Source organism: Scomber japonicus, chromosome 4 (genome assembly GCF_027409825.1).
Source record: "Scomber japonicus isolate fScoJap1 chromosome 4, fScoJap1.pri, whole genome shotgun sequence".
Taxonomy (NCBI): domain Eukaryota; kingdom Metazoa; phylum Chordata; class Actinopteri; order Scombriformes; family Scombridae; genus Scomber; species Scomber japonicus.
In genome coordinates this window covers 1,114,870-1,130,296 of record NC_070581.1, presented here as the reverse complement: position 1 = coordinate 1,130,296, position 15,427 = coordinate 1,114,870, and the positions used below count along the sequence as shown (strand labels likewise).

Below are 15,427 nucleotides of genomic sequence, written 5' to 3'. Positions count from 1 at the left end.
TGAGGATTAAAGCCAGAGAAAATACTTTATTTTCATATATTTGTGTAAAATATGAGCCATAATTTATAAAAAAGGACATCATATAAATGTTAAAATAGCATAAATCAGGTGTGTTCATGTGTGAATGTGTTGGGCAGATATATAGTTTAAAAAATAGGTTTGATTTAGTGTATGATGTTTTGCTGTGTCACATGTACAATTAATGCACTGCAATATGTTGTTACATGTGTGTGTTGTTGTGTCTGTATTCTAGTGGTTTGACTTGATTCAGTGGACCAGACTGGTTTTTAAATTTTATTATAAAAAAAAATATTTTCATGAGTAATTGTTTGTCACTGTACAAAATAACAGAAACACCTTATTTAATAGTATCATATTGAATCATTGTAGGATATTTACAGTTTTCAACCATATTTACAGTACAACTATTTTGCATTATTTTTATATTGTGAGACATTTTTAATTTTTTATATATTTCCATTTGTATTTTATTAATGTAAGATATTCCTACTATTTAGTCCTCTCCTGCATTTCTTTAGAAATTAGTGTTATTTACTCAAAATATACAAAATAAAGATCAAACACATACATAGAGTAACAGTAACTAAACAGGAGCGTAGGTTTAGTGGAGGTGAGTCACAATGGTTCTTCAAAAGAAAAAAAGCAAGCTACACGAGAAAAACAAAGTAAAACAATAAGAATATACAACTATTATATATAAATGTGCCACCAGAATATGTTCAGTGCTCCTTGTTATTGCTTCTACAGTCTTGAACAGAATTCTTCTAAAAAATGTTTCCTCATTTGGTGTTTTGATGGTGATGATGGTGAAGAGCGCTGCCTAACAATTGAGTTGAGATCTGCAAAGTCCATATCATATGATTCACATAATTTCATACTCATTAAACCATTAAGTGACCCCTCATGTCTTATGGATCATGGGGGCCTTGTCATCCTGGAAGAAACCACTCCAGACACTTCATCAAAGGATAAAGATGATCACTCAAAACAAGCTTGTATTGATTTGCAGTGACCCTTCCCTATGGGGACAAGTGGACCCACACCATGCCAGCAAAATGTCCCCCACAAACACAACCTTCTGGATCGGCCAGATCATCTAGACAGTAAGAGGTACTGTTGAAGAGACTGTTGTAAATGAATCAAAGTTAAACTGTAGAAAATGTAATGAATGAATATTAGATTGCACTGTATTACTGCATCATTCTGCTTTTATTTGATACTGCATTACATTATTTCTTTGTTCGATCAGGGGCGAGTCTAGGATCAGACCTTTAGGGGGGCTAGCTCCTAATGACAACGTGACATACAATGCCCTGCAAGTGTTCAAACCCCTGCTAAATTACTCATTTCACTGGATAACTTAAATTACAACAAGACATATTAATACATAGTAGAGTGGTCTACTATAATGTATAATAATAATGGTTCAGAATAAACAATCACAGATTTCTACAGGGAGGACTCTAAGATAGTAAATGAACCCTGAGGGAAAGACAATATTAATGATAGAACTATCCAAAGTACATTAAAGCTGTTAATAAAACCTTTTGAACCTGTAGCATAATTGTTTTTTTCCTATCTTTTACAGACAGGCTTGCAAAAATAATTAAAGATGTATAATACAATGATAATTTATTTATTTTTTTAGGGGTGCTGAGATAAAAAGAGTCTAAAATCGCCACTGCTGCAGATAGACTAATAACGAAAAAGAATCAGTGCACGTCATAACAGCAGCAGCACATCCGTCTCTGCTACAGTCATCAGCGGCTGTTTATTACATGAACCAGGACAGGTGTTTATAGTGTGTCCTCACGGTGTAAAGTGCAGGCTGCTGTGGTGGCAGTCCGTCTGTGTGTCTGTGTGTGTGTGCGTGTATGCGCGCGCGCGTGCGTATGTGTGGCTCGCGCATCTTTATCCCTTCGCTTTCATTGGCTGTTGAAACTTGTTGGAGCTTTTCCCTGTCGAATAAGAGAAAGCTCCAACGAACCTATCGGTGCGCTCGCGACCCGTCCCCCCTTCTCGAGCCCGCCTGGTCCAGACTTTTCCAGGATACCGTCAAAGCGGTCCAGCCTGCACCCCTGTTAAATAAGCTCATGTCAGACACAGAGCAGCTCCATATTGTCAACACATTAACAGTGTAAGGACTCCCGCCGCTCCACACACAGCGCTGCACTTTGCCGCCGAATTTCATCTCAACCTGCTCCACGAGCTCTGCTAGCTTGGCTGCTCTGAGAGCTTTCATGTTGATTTTTAATCTCTTTTTTTTCTCCTCCGACACACACACCGGACCGACAGACATTTTCCACCCTTGAAAACACTCGTGACCAACAAGTCTATACTTAAACTGGACAGCTAAACTTGTCCATGTGTTTTTTTTTTCTTTTCTTTTTCTACCTTGGTTTTTTTTAACCGTGTATAAATGTCGTCTTTGCCAGGAACGGTACCGCGAATGATGCGCCCCGCTCCCGGACAGAACTATCCCCGTACAGGATTCCCTCTGGAAGGTAGGATTCAGCCAGCAGCAGCAGCAGCAGCAGGGGGAACACAGCTCCACAGCCCCCGCCGAGCAGCCTGCCGGGCCCTTTACACTCGGAGAGAAGAGCTTTTTATTTTTTATATATTTTTTGAGGATTTAAGGATACTCACAACTTCAAACTCAATTTGAAAAATGTAAAATGTGCTAGGCTAAACATAAAAATGTCACATCACTGGAGGAGTTTTAGCTTGACAAACATAGCCCGGGCCTCCACTAAACAACACACTTTATTATTATTATTTTTATTACCATGAATGACTCGCATTAAAACAACTTTTTCCACATATTAAAAATGTTTTGGTTAGCTTACTAAAATGTTTCCTAATAATAACAAGTTATTGTATTAGTTTATTTGGCTAAATATTAAAAAGCTAAAGGATGTTTAAGCTGGAGAAGCAGGTGCAGGCCTATACACACCAGGTGCGCTTCATTTATTCATCATTAAGTTACCATTTTGCCAACTCATTTAAAAAGAATCTAAACACCAGGAAAAAAATCCAGGCAGTCTATTAGGCAAAGATGTGGGATTTCCTCAAGTGTCCTGCGCCTGGAAATTTAAATCAAATAGAAAACATTGGAGAGAAGCAGAGGATTACATCAGTGTTTGGACAGCGTGATGGTGAATAATGAAGACGGACAGAAGGAGCTCTTCACCTCCTCTTCAGGGTGGGACGGAGCTGTGAAGAGCCATCACGTTAATGTCAATCTGTTCAACAACCGCGTTTGTTTAATGTGTGGAAATTAGAATAGAGTTATGATATTAATTTGTCCGATGGTAACATTTTGATGAATTATACACAGTGGCAACACAAAATTTAAACGCGACTAGCCTATTTCTCCTCTCACTGTTCGTTATGAGTAAATGTTAAAAGTAATAGAGCTCCATCTGAGTGTGGCCTTGTGTCGTCCGCAGTGTCCACTCCTCTGGGACAGGGACGGGTCAACCAGCTCGGCGGGGTGTTCATTAACGGCCGGCCGCTGCCCAATCACATCCGACACAAGATAGTGGAGATGGCTCACCACGGGATCCGGCCCTGCGTCATCTCCCGACAGCTGCGGGTCTCTCACGGCTGCGTCTCCAAGATCCTCTGCCGCTACCAGGAGACCGGCTCCATTCGGCCCGGAGCGATAGGAGGCAGCAAGCCCAGGGTGAGAGGAAACCGCAATAATAATAATAATAATAATAATAATAGTCATAATAATAACAACAACAGTAGGCCTAATAATGGTTCTACTAATTATAATAACAACAACAGCAACAATGACAATAATATTAACAATAACAATTATAGCCTCATGAATTATCAATAATGGGACTAATAACAAGGACAGCAATAATGACAACAACAACAGCCACAATAACAGGATGTTAATAATAATGATAGTAGTTATAATAAATTATGAAGTCGACTAATTAAATTACAGCTTGTATTTGTGTGTGGCCTATTTATTTAGGCCTATAGTCTGATGACAGTTTTGAATGAATTATTTTTCTTGCTTATATGAACTTTGCTGTTTTTTTTTGGGAAGCCGTTTCCGGCATCAAACATCCCAGCAGCCTGTGTTCACCACGCGTTTCCTTGCTCCTGTCCCACCTGCAGCAGGTAGCCACGCCGGACGTGGAGAAGCGGATAGAGGAGTACAAGCGGGACAACCCCGGCATGTTCAGCTGGGAGATCCGGGATAAGCTGCTGAAGGACGGTGTGTGTGACAGAAGCACAGTCCCTTCAGGTGAGGCCTCCTCTGGTAAGCTGCATTTCATTCATATATGTATTTTACATCCTTTGCTATTTTCCAAGTGAATTTAATAGAAGGGACAAACAGTGTTAGAAATAAAGATAGAGGTTAGAGGGTCATAGGAATGATTGTTATTATTATTAATAATGATTTATTGTTTGTATCAGGCCTTTTACTGAAGCTGCCTTTCTGTTTGCAGTGAGTTCGATCAGCCGTGTACTTCGGGCGCGATTTGGAAAAAAGGACGAGGAGGACGAGTGTGAGAAGAAGGACGACGACGGAGAAAAGAAAACCAAACACAGCATCGACGGCATCCTCGGCGACAAAGGTAGGCCATGAGGAGAACTCACAGCCAGGCTGGGTTGAGCAGTTCAGAACTGTGTGGACAGCTGGTTGGACTACAGTCTACTACTTGATGAATTGTCTACAAATTGGGCCTAAGTGGGCGTTTTGTCGCTTCGGTTTTTGCTCCTTTAAGCTGTGTTCCCAGCAGACACAGGAGCCGCTTAATTATTTATGATGGGAGCGTGGATCGGGCTCCTGTGGGGCTGCTTAAACGCTTCCTTGAAAGCGATGCTGACAGATGACGGATGTGCCAGTCAATATCAATTACAGGCGGGGCCCCGAAAGGGACCCCGCTCACATCCAGCGGCCAGGGGCCACATCTTCACAGCGGCCTGTTGGGGAGCTGTGTGGACAAAAAAGATTTGATTTGCTTTGGAGGCTCCGAGCACGACAGTTTTACAGAAAAGTGCAGAGAGGAAAAAGACGAATGAGAAAGCCCGAAGATATTAGATGAACTGTATAGGACTGAAAGCCAGCGGGAGAAAAAATATTTGAAGCGTGAAACGTGCAAAATTGAACGTTTTCTAGTGAGATTTGAAGGAAATGTGCACAAAATAACCTCAATAATTTAAAGGAGCAAAACAACGTATTTAATACATAACAGGCCAATGCTATAATTTCTTTAACATTAATGATTAAGCATGATTTTTTAAGTGGCATTTCTATATATATGTAAAACCCTGAAGCTTATCCTATAGATTATGTAGGCTATATATATTTTTAATAAATGTTTGCACCAGTGAATACAACTTTTTAAAGTAGGCTATATATTTTTTTATTTGTTTTGTTTGCTGAGGACAAACTGTACGCTCAGTCTTCATTAGGATAGTGACTTAGAGAATAACCTCCACACTGTTTGTCTTTGCTTGGAGCATCTAAGAACACGATCAGCTGTCCGTTAATTAGACTTAAAGTGGTGTAGCTCCCAGTCTTTCCTGACCACTGGTTCGACTGGTGACATGTTTTTTTCCTCCAAAGCTCTATCAACCATCCTCCTTTTCACATTCTTCAAAAGATCAGCCTGACTTGTGTCTTTCTGTCATCCGGGCCTGGCATTTAATCATTTGAAGACTTAGCCTATTACAGCTGCTAATGAAACCGGTGTCTGTTGAATAGGCGTCTGTGTTGGAGAGGGGTGTAATAGCTCAAAGGCATGGTAAGAAATATATTTATCCCCTATCAGCCCTCACTCTCACAGTTCCAGGCACATGCGTTCTGTTGAAGGGCTTTAAAGCAGATTAAATTGAGCCTTTTATTTCTTTTCACTTTCATCTTTCAGCGGCTCACTTCGTGGTGTGGAGCCCGCGGCGCAAATTCATGAGATTTTATGGCCTCCTCTCATGTTGTTTAGATTGCGTTAAAAAAATAATAATAATTTCATTTGTTTTTATGGGTTTGTTTTTGTTGGCACATCGACAGCATCTGAGTGAAAGTGAGTGGTGTTATAGGCTGAATGACAGAAGTGTGACCGTGTGACTGAGACAAGCATGGATGAGCAACATTTATGGTGATTTTTCATCAGATGAGCTTGTGTTTGTCACAGATGTACAGTATGTGTCAGGTTGTATACACATGCAAATGAGTCTATTTCATTTCTGTGGTACCTCCAAAAACCACAGTCACAAAATGCTTCATAAAAACACATTCAAACAATACAAAATATATTTAAACTCATTTTATTACAAATGTATACTTTTTATTTGTCTTCGACAATATGACAAAATATGATCGAATATAAATCGCTTATTTTTATTTATACAGTTAATGTGTGGAAAATATAGATATGACAAGATTGAAAATAATCAGAATATTCTTTAGATCGCTGCTTGGAGTCAATTTTATTTATATAGCTTAATATTACAAATCACACATTTCCCTCAGCGGGCTTTACAGTCTGTGCAATTTATAACATTAGACTTTCTATTTGAATATAGAAAAACTCCTTAAAAAATCCTTTAGGTGAGAAAAATGTTATAAAGTGAGGAAGAGCAGCAGAGGAATGATCCTTCTCCCAGGACAGACAGTTGTGCAATAGATGTTGTGTGTACAGAATCAAACAAATTACATATGATATTTTTCAGAATACACTGCAAATATATTATAAATTGTATTGATATATTTTAGATATTTTATAAGATGAGGACAGGGGTAATAAGCAGGGCAGGTAACCTCTGTGGCTGCTGCTGGACAGCGGTGATGAGCTGTCCATTAACACTGACTGATGCACAGTCTTTTCATCTGCACTTTAAGGCTGTATTTAGTCAATATCCTGTTTCTCTAAGATATGCATAACCCACTGTGGGCAAAAAAAAGGGAAGAAAAACAGTGGCAATTTCCAGAGTAAGCCTGGCTGAAAGAAAAAAAAGGTCGACAGTGAGGATGGAGAGAGTGCATCAAACAAATCCAGTGGAAGTGACGAGAAGCAGCTTTACAAAGCACACAGGCTGTGGGAAGTTCTATTGCAGCTATTAATAACACTTTTCCCCGGGCATCCGCACTTACTCCACTCCATCTGCACTTTCTCCCAGCTATTTTGCCGGGTTGAAATTGAGGGAGACCCAAATGTTGGCTGGAGATAACACAATCATCACAGCCTCGGTCCTGGGCTGTGTATCAGTGTATTAAACTGGGATTAACCTCCCCTTTCCCCCTCGCTGCCTCACACCAAAAATTCACATTTTAAGGGACATATAAAAAAACACACAAGGGGGCCCGGGAAGCCAGCGTGCCACACAGAGGAATGGTAGCGTAGCAACTCTAATAAAGATCATGATCAGTATTATTGTCATCCTGATAATTAAAATACACTCCTCCATATGATATGATGGATGATGGAGGCATTCATCAACTAAAAAAAAGACTCCAATGTATCCAGTCTGCTGCTCTCCTCTCTTTAAATGGAACCGTTTAGGACTAAATGAGCAGTTTAAAGAAATCACACAAAACTGCAGATGGATGTCAGTGTGACTTAGACATAAAATGACTAAACCAATCATTCAAATTAGATATGATGAAAGTGTTTTTAATATAAATATAAAGTGCAGCCCTAGTCCTGGCCTCTTGTGTGTCACACAGCAGGAAGAAATGTATTTCTTTTCTTTTCTTAGTTGTAATAATAATAGTTTAAAACACACAGATAAATAGTACAACAGATATGATGTAAACAAGTGTTGAGCTGAAGTTAATTTAAAACCCTGTCTCTGGTTAGGTTGTTAAATATTAAAAATTAGATTTAAATGTGGAGATTTAAGACATAAAGCCATAAAACAACCAGCAGGATATAGTAACAAACTACAAGAGCTAATATCTAATGTGTTACAGATTTATTAAAAAAAACAACACATATATTCATATTAGTCATATTAACCATACCATTGCATCATATAGTGCAAAATCTAATGAGTAAAGGTTCTTCCTTTTAACCTGCTGTACTGTTAATCATTTCATTTCCCCTCATGACATCACTAAAGTCTAATCTTAAAACTTGTTTCTGAGACATTTTCTCTATGAAACCATGGAACCTTGCTTTATACTGTGGACATAGAAAAAAACATCCTCTATCACATTATATACCATTTAATAGTCTAATATCATTATATGTATTGTTATAACCTATATTACATTTTCTAGAAAAATCCAGACGCTTATCCAGTGCTGCAAACATTGTTATTAATCAGTCAATGTTTTTCTACACTGTTTACACTGGAATATTATAGTATAAATGGGATGAGTGACACATTTATTTATATCATCACATGGTATACATCGTCATGGAGGCCCACCCTAAAAGTTCCTATTCACCTTCAGTTATTCATTTATCAATCAATCTAGTTATCATTGATCATATCCTTATTATTAATAATTCTTCAGCAAGACAAAATATAAATTTGGAGTCATTTCCTTGTCCCTGTGCTTCTATAAAATGAAGGGTTAATGGTTGCATGAGGCTGGCAGGGACAGCATTAGAAGATCACACTGATCCCTGTGGGGAAAGTGGGTCAGTGTAGCAGCACAGAGCAACAAGATAAGACAAAGTAATAGAAGACACACACAGGGAATATAAATAGGAGAAAATAACACAAAGGAGTCACCACCCTAGAACAATGTTAGGTCACATGTTTTAGACAATCATGTGTGTAATAAAAGTGCTTTTAGAAGAGCTGCAACTATTGACTAGCAACTAATTGACACAATTAATGAGACCATTAATTAATGAGTTAATTAATGTAGAGAAGTATGAGGGTTATGTAAAATAATCCATTACAAAGTACAGAACACGTGTGACACATTTCACATATAAAATGTCACATGATCTACATATGTGAAATTTGAATGTTTCACATGTTTAAATGCCAGAATTATTATATGTAGTATCACATGTTTTTCAGACATTGCATACCATATCAGTTCCTTTTACATCAATTAAAACATGTGTATCATATTATTTCAATTCTCCTAAAATGAGTAGCTACACTTAATTAAAAGCTCTTACTATGACCTTGTGCTCCACATGTCATCTGTCCAGTCTGTCCAGATCCTTCCTCACCTGTCCTGTCTGCTGAGACACTGGTTGGAGCTTTAGTTGGAGATTCCTACAAATTTAATAAAGGTACTTTATAATATTGATGTATCACAATATGGCAAATTAATGCAAAATCACATATAGAACTGATGTTATGCATAACATCAGACTAAGCCCTTCATATGAGTAATATCAGAAACGTCACAAGTCAATAAGCTCATAATCATTTATAAAATAAAAAGACCAGACATTTGCAGCCTATCAGATATGAACATTGGCTAACAAACAGAGATCACATTAATGGACATTTGTCTTTTTTAAATATATTTTATGGACTGAAAGTGATTAATCAGTAAAGTAATTGATAGATTTGTCTAATAAAACAATTCTTAATTGCAGCTCCATGTGAAATTATAATGAATAAATTAATTATTCATTTAAACATCACAAATCAGCAGTCTGCTCTGTAATTACAACAGAGAATACTGCTCATTGTAGTGTTCCGTCTCTTTTTCAGCAGCCATTAGCATTTTTGTCGGGGTTGACCTACTTGTTGATTTTCCTTTATTTCTTGTAGCACTTTGGACTCCTCAATGATGTCTTTGAGAAAACAAATATATATAAAGGGGAGCTGCTGAGCTGGGAGGAGGCTTTGAATAGGAGAATAGCAGCCCACTTCTTTGCCATGGAGTGTTCAGTAGCCATCCCTTAATCCTCCTTTCATTTCGCCGACAAATGCCAAGAATCTTGTCTGGCGACCCAATGGGAAGCTGATCAGCCAACAAAAGAGGAGCAGTGCACAAAGAGCAAACAGGCAAAATGGGGTTGAGGGCAGTCAGAAGCCTCAGGCGTCCCATTAACAGCCCATTTGCAAAGGATACACATAGGACAATGGCAAAAAGAGCAATCACAACACATAGTGCAGACAATATGGCAACAACCAATTAATAAAATGTCAGCTCTTGGGTTGGTCTTTAATTGAGCCCTGGGTGAGTTGGAGAGCTCATGTACTACAGCTGTGCAGCTCCACATGCTGTTTTTCTAAAGGCACTTAACATAGATACAATAGATTATTCCAAAGTTCAACATATATGAACACGTTTTTAACAGAGCCATTGTTATTGAGCAGTTGAACTTCACTCTAAATTACTAGAGATCCCAAAGTTTCCACATGTGCCAAATATGTCAGACTGAAGTTGAGGAAATGTTTATATAATTATCAATATTTATATTAGATGGACGGGTGCAGCTGTACAAAACATTCTGGGCTTTGAATATTTAATTCACTATTTTTTCGTTTTTTTTTATCTTAAGGGAGTTAAAGAGACTAACTTGATATATTGTGCTTGACTGGTTTGTTAACTGCCACTGTGTCAGGATTTGGCAAGGAGACATCTGCTTTAATCCAACTCATTTGGCTCTTGAGAGCCTGAAACAGACCATTCAGAGAGGTTTTCTTCCTCCACTTCAGCTCCTTCACAGCTAGCTGCAGGATCAGACATGTCAAACACTGCTGGCTTTAAACACACAGCTCTCTGACAGGATGATTCTCTCCTTTTAGCTTTATTCTTTCATCTACAACTGCATTTATTTTTACACAAGAAACAAAAGTATGTGTGTCTTAAATTCAATCCTGGATAGATGTTGATTTGCATTATCTTGTTGTCACTTAGACATATAAGACAACACAATGTAGCCTTTGATCTTTGAAAATGAGAGAAGATGAATTTCAGAATTCATTAAAAAAAACTTCAGCTGCTGTTTATGATTTGGACAAAAATGTAAATAAGAGAACTCTAGGCTAAGTTCCTCCTACAGTGCCCCTACATTTTTGTTTAATATTAAATATAGGATTTGTTACATTTGATTTATTTAGTTGTATTCTCTTATTTTCTAAATGCTGTTCTTTGCTGTAGGTGGGAAACTATTGAATCCTGTATTTATTTTTGTTATAACACGTGTGTGTGAAATTCACTTCTTTACATGTCAAAGAAAAGCACATATTACAGTTGGACATGTGTCAAAGCACATGTCTTGATGTGATTTAATAAATGTGAAACAATTGCTTTCACCTGTGATTTCACTTGTAGAATGCCTTATAATCACAATGCATATTTTAGGAATTTATTATATCTTATGTGATTAAGTACATGTGAAATGCTGTGATGATGATGATACATTCTTCTGGCTTTTATTGTAAGGCTAAATTTGCTATTTAATCTAAATATTCTAGAATCTGTCTGTATCACTCAAGCCCCACATTTCCTTATAGGAAGAGGCTGGTTTGTTGGGTGGATGGATGACTAGATAACTGGGAGGTAAGAAGTGGTATTTGCTGTCCGCCTCTCACTTCCAACCACCAGTATCACGTTTCCAACTGCAACAAACTTTTTGGGTGTTAACTGTTGCTGTGTTGTCGTTTCTGTTTCAAGTGTTAATTTGAACCCAAAGCACAATATTTCCCTAAACCTAATCAAGTGTTCCGAAACCAGTTCATGTGAGTATGTAATATAACTGTGGATGGATCACCATAGGATTTAGTTGAATATCTTATGCATCACTATATGTTATATATGAGCTGGACAAAGCTACAGTATTTGATGAGCTGGGAAGAGAATGTGCTTAAAAACTATACTTGTGATTGTGTGGATAAGTGGCCTGTGTGGTCCAGGTCTGTCAGTGCAACTTCCACTTCTACTGTTCTACAATGTTGGATATCAATCCCCAAGAGCTGATCAGAACTAACAGGAGAAAGAAATGAGGAGGGGGAAAGAAACGAGGATGGAGAAATAAATGAGGAGGGAGAAAGAAATGAGGAAGGAGAAAGAAATGAGGAGGGAGAAAGAAATGAGGATGGAGAAATAAATGAGGATGGAGAAATAAATGAGGATGGAGAAATAAATGAGGAAGGAGAAAGAAATGAAGAAGGAGAAAGAAATGAGGGAGAAAGAAATGAGGAAGGAGAAAGAAATGAGGAGGGAGAAATAAATGAAGAAGGAGAAAGAAATGAGGAAGGAGAAAGAAATGAGGGAGAAAGAAATGAGGAAGGAGAAAGAAATGAGGAGGGAGAAAGAAATGAGGATGGAGAAAGAAATGAGGGAGAAAGAAATGAGGAAGGAGAAAGAAATGAGGATGGAGAAATAAATGAGGAAGGAGAAAGAAATGAGGAAGGAGAAAGAAATGAGGATGGAGAAAGAAATGAGGATGGAGAAATAAATGAGGAAGGAGAAAGAAATGAGGGAGAAAGAAATGAGGAAGGAGAAAGAAATGAGGAGGGAGAAATAAATGAAGAAGGAGAAAGAAATGAGGAAGGAGAAAGAAACGAGGAAAGAGAAAGAAATGAGGAAGGAGAAAGAAATGAGGGAGAAAGAAATGAAGAAGGAGAAAGAAATGAAGAAGGAGAAAGAAATGAGGAAAGAGAAAGAAATGAGGAAGGAGAAAGAAATGAGGAGGGAGAAAGAAATGAGGAGGGAGAAAGAAATGAGGAAAGAGAAAGAAATGAGGAGGGAGAAAGAAATGAGGAAGGAGAAAGAAATGAAGAGGGAGAAAGAAATGAGGAGGGAGAAAGAAATGAAGAGGGAGAAAGAAATGAGGAGGGAGAAAGAAATGAAGAGGGAGAAAGAAATGAGGAAGGAGAAAGAAATGAGGAGGGAGAAAGAAATGAAGAGGGAGAAAGAAATGAGGAAGGAGAAAGAAATGAAGAGGGAGAAAGAAATGAAGAAGGAGAAAGAAATGAGGAAGGAGAAAGAAACGAGGAAAGAGAAAGAAATGAGGAAGGAGAAAGAAATGAGGGAGAAAGAAATGAAGAAGGAGAAAGAAATGAAGAAGGAGAAAGAAATGAGGAAAGAGAAAGAAATGAGGAAGGAGAAAGAAATGAGGAGGGAGAAAGAAATGAGGAGGGAGAAAGAAATGAGGAAAGAGAAAGAAATGAGGAGGGAGAAAGAAATGAGGAAGGAGAAAGAAATGAAGAGGGAGAAAGAAATGAGGAAGGAGAAAGAAATGAAGAGGGAGAAAGAAATGAAGAGGGAGAAATAAATGAGGAAGGAGAAAGAAATGAAGAGGGAGAAAGAAATGAGGAGGGAGAAAGAAATGAGGAAGGAGAAAGAAATGAGGACGGAGAAAGAAACAAAGGAAAAAGACGCTAGGAAGGACAAAGAAACGATGGAGAAGAAAGAGACGGGAAAGGAAAAAGAAAGAAGGAAGGAGAGGGGGCATATGTTGGTGATTCAGTCAGCCAGCCCTTCCATCTATCATTGTTAAAAACTTGTGCTCACTGAGCAACATAGTGGACATACACAACATACTGTAGCTGCTGTCACACATCTCATGAGGCATCTTTGTTATGCTTCATGGAAAGCTGGACACTATCAACAATGCCTCACTCTCTCTTTGAACATCCTCCATTCATTTGTGTGCCATGCAGATAGTGGGAAGTATAGAGGAGGCAGTATTTACATGTAGATAGATGATATGTGTATCTGTGGTGTGTCTGTGTGTATTATTACTGATCTTTAGTGACTATGGAAAAGCGTGATACAATTAACTCTCACGAACAGAGTTCAGATTGTAAAGGTGAACAAAACCTTTTCATCTGCCATCATGACTAATGTTGGGGCCATTCAGGGCTGTGTTAGTTCAGTCATGCTTTCATCAATACATTCTATAATATTGTAAAAGTACAGCACTATTACCACTGTTAAGTAACAAAGTGGTTGAGTGGAGTGATAATAATGCTCTTGAGATGAACACCCTCATGAAGTTCCTATTGTTATCCATGATGAAAAAGGTATTTTTATACAAATAGTTAGGTGTAATGATAGAATGTGTGTTATCCTGGAGAGACCACATAGAACAAAACAAATCATTTATTAGCCTTAGGTATTCTTTAGTGTATGAGAATACGACATGGTACTGTACAAGTGTTTGCACCATGTACTGTGTTAAAGTCAACACTGCTCCAAATGAAAACCTGCTCAACGATTGTAGGCCTTCTCCTTGAGAAACTCTATGAATCAGTCAACCATAATAACATATTAAGATCATATTAATATTGGCAACATTGTTTCTGACCCCAACCGTGTCCTGAACATGAATAATAAGGTTAATAAGGTTAAACTGAAGCACAAGTCAATCCTAAAATGAAATATGGAGCTTAATCCCAGATCAAATGTACATTGAGGGCCCTTGAATACTGTCCTCTGTGATTGTTAAGTGCACCTATCTTTCTTTTTTGTCTTGATTGTTGTCTCTTGTGTGATGCTGGAAATAAAGCTGCTGTGATACAAGTCATATCCTCAGTGGTAGCTAACACAGATAACATTAAGCATGAAAAGATATCATTTATATACAGCAGCCAAACTATTAGTATCAATTTAGAAAAAATGCAGCTGGATATTGTATTCTGAGAAATCCTATCATTAGCTGTTTTTTTCTGTTTATTTTTTAAAGTGTGTATAACTGATTATTCATATTAGCAGTTAAGATTGTGTGTTGGGGAAATGGTTAAAGGAATTATTTTAGAGAGTGACTAAATGCATCTCTGAAAATCCTGTTTGAAATTTCCATACGGAGGTCTATGTGCTTGGATCTATTAGATGGCTTATTCATGGTTTTCTCCATCAATCCGTAGAGGAAATCACATTCACCAAATGCAACCATCCAGTGTAATTGGCTAGAAAATGACCTTAAATATTCAAAGATTACTGGGGCATAAAGGCCCGTCAATTTTTGGGGGGCAGAGTAAATGTTCACGCTACTGAAAGGTATGAAAGTGGATTAATGGCCATTTCTCCGTCACTGCATTAAAATAATTTGAGCCACATATTTAACACGCTCTCAGGCCATGAAGGGAACTGAGCATTGTTCACAAGCTAAAGAGCTAACACTACATTCTTATGGAAATGGATGAGGGAGCACACTGTACACTGGCTACCTTGGATTACTGAGCTCATTTTATCAAATCTAAAAGCACATTACATCTGATAATTAAATAACTTGTAAGTTTGGAATTATGCAACCCTGTCTGTGTTGTATGTAGGAGTTATTTTACTTTTATATTTTTCATTCCATTTCATTATTTTTTAATTTGTGTTCAGCTCAGTTTAGTGTCAGTTAGTTTCCTGCGTTGGTTTTGCTCATTTCACTTTTTATCATTTAAAAATGTTTAGTTTTTATTATTTTTATTATTGGTTTAAGAAGTTCAGAATAGTTATTACAATACAAACACTACACTTTGTGAAGGCAGCTGTCTCAATAAACCTGCAGCA

At 37.8% G+C, this 15,427-nt stretch overlaps 1 protein-coding gene across 3 annotated transcripts in view; it reads left to right on the top strand.

Moving 5' to 3' along the window:
* The first annotated feature begins 2,440 nt into the window (after window positions 1-2,440).
* The window catches only part of LOC128356877 (paired box protein Pax-7-like), a 58,194-nt gene continuing 45,207 nt past the window's right edge, over window positions 2,441-15,427 (top strand). For 2 of the 3 annotated variants that reach the window (XM_053317050.1, XM_053317049.1), the window contains exons 1-4: window positions 2,441-2,525; window positions 3,471-3,706; window positions 4,159-4,303; window positions 4,494-4,622. In XM_053317050.1, the coding sequence (XP_053173025.1) occupies window positions 2,441-2,525; window positions 3,471-3,706; window positions 4,159-4,303; window positions 4,494-4,622 (595 nt within the window). The remainder of the gene's footprint in view (window positions 2,526-3,470; window positions 3,707-4,158; window positions 4,304-4,493; window positions 4,623-15,427) is intronic. The other variant, XM_053317052.1, reaches the window with a different exon arrangement.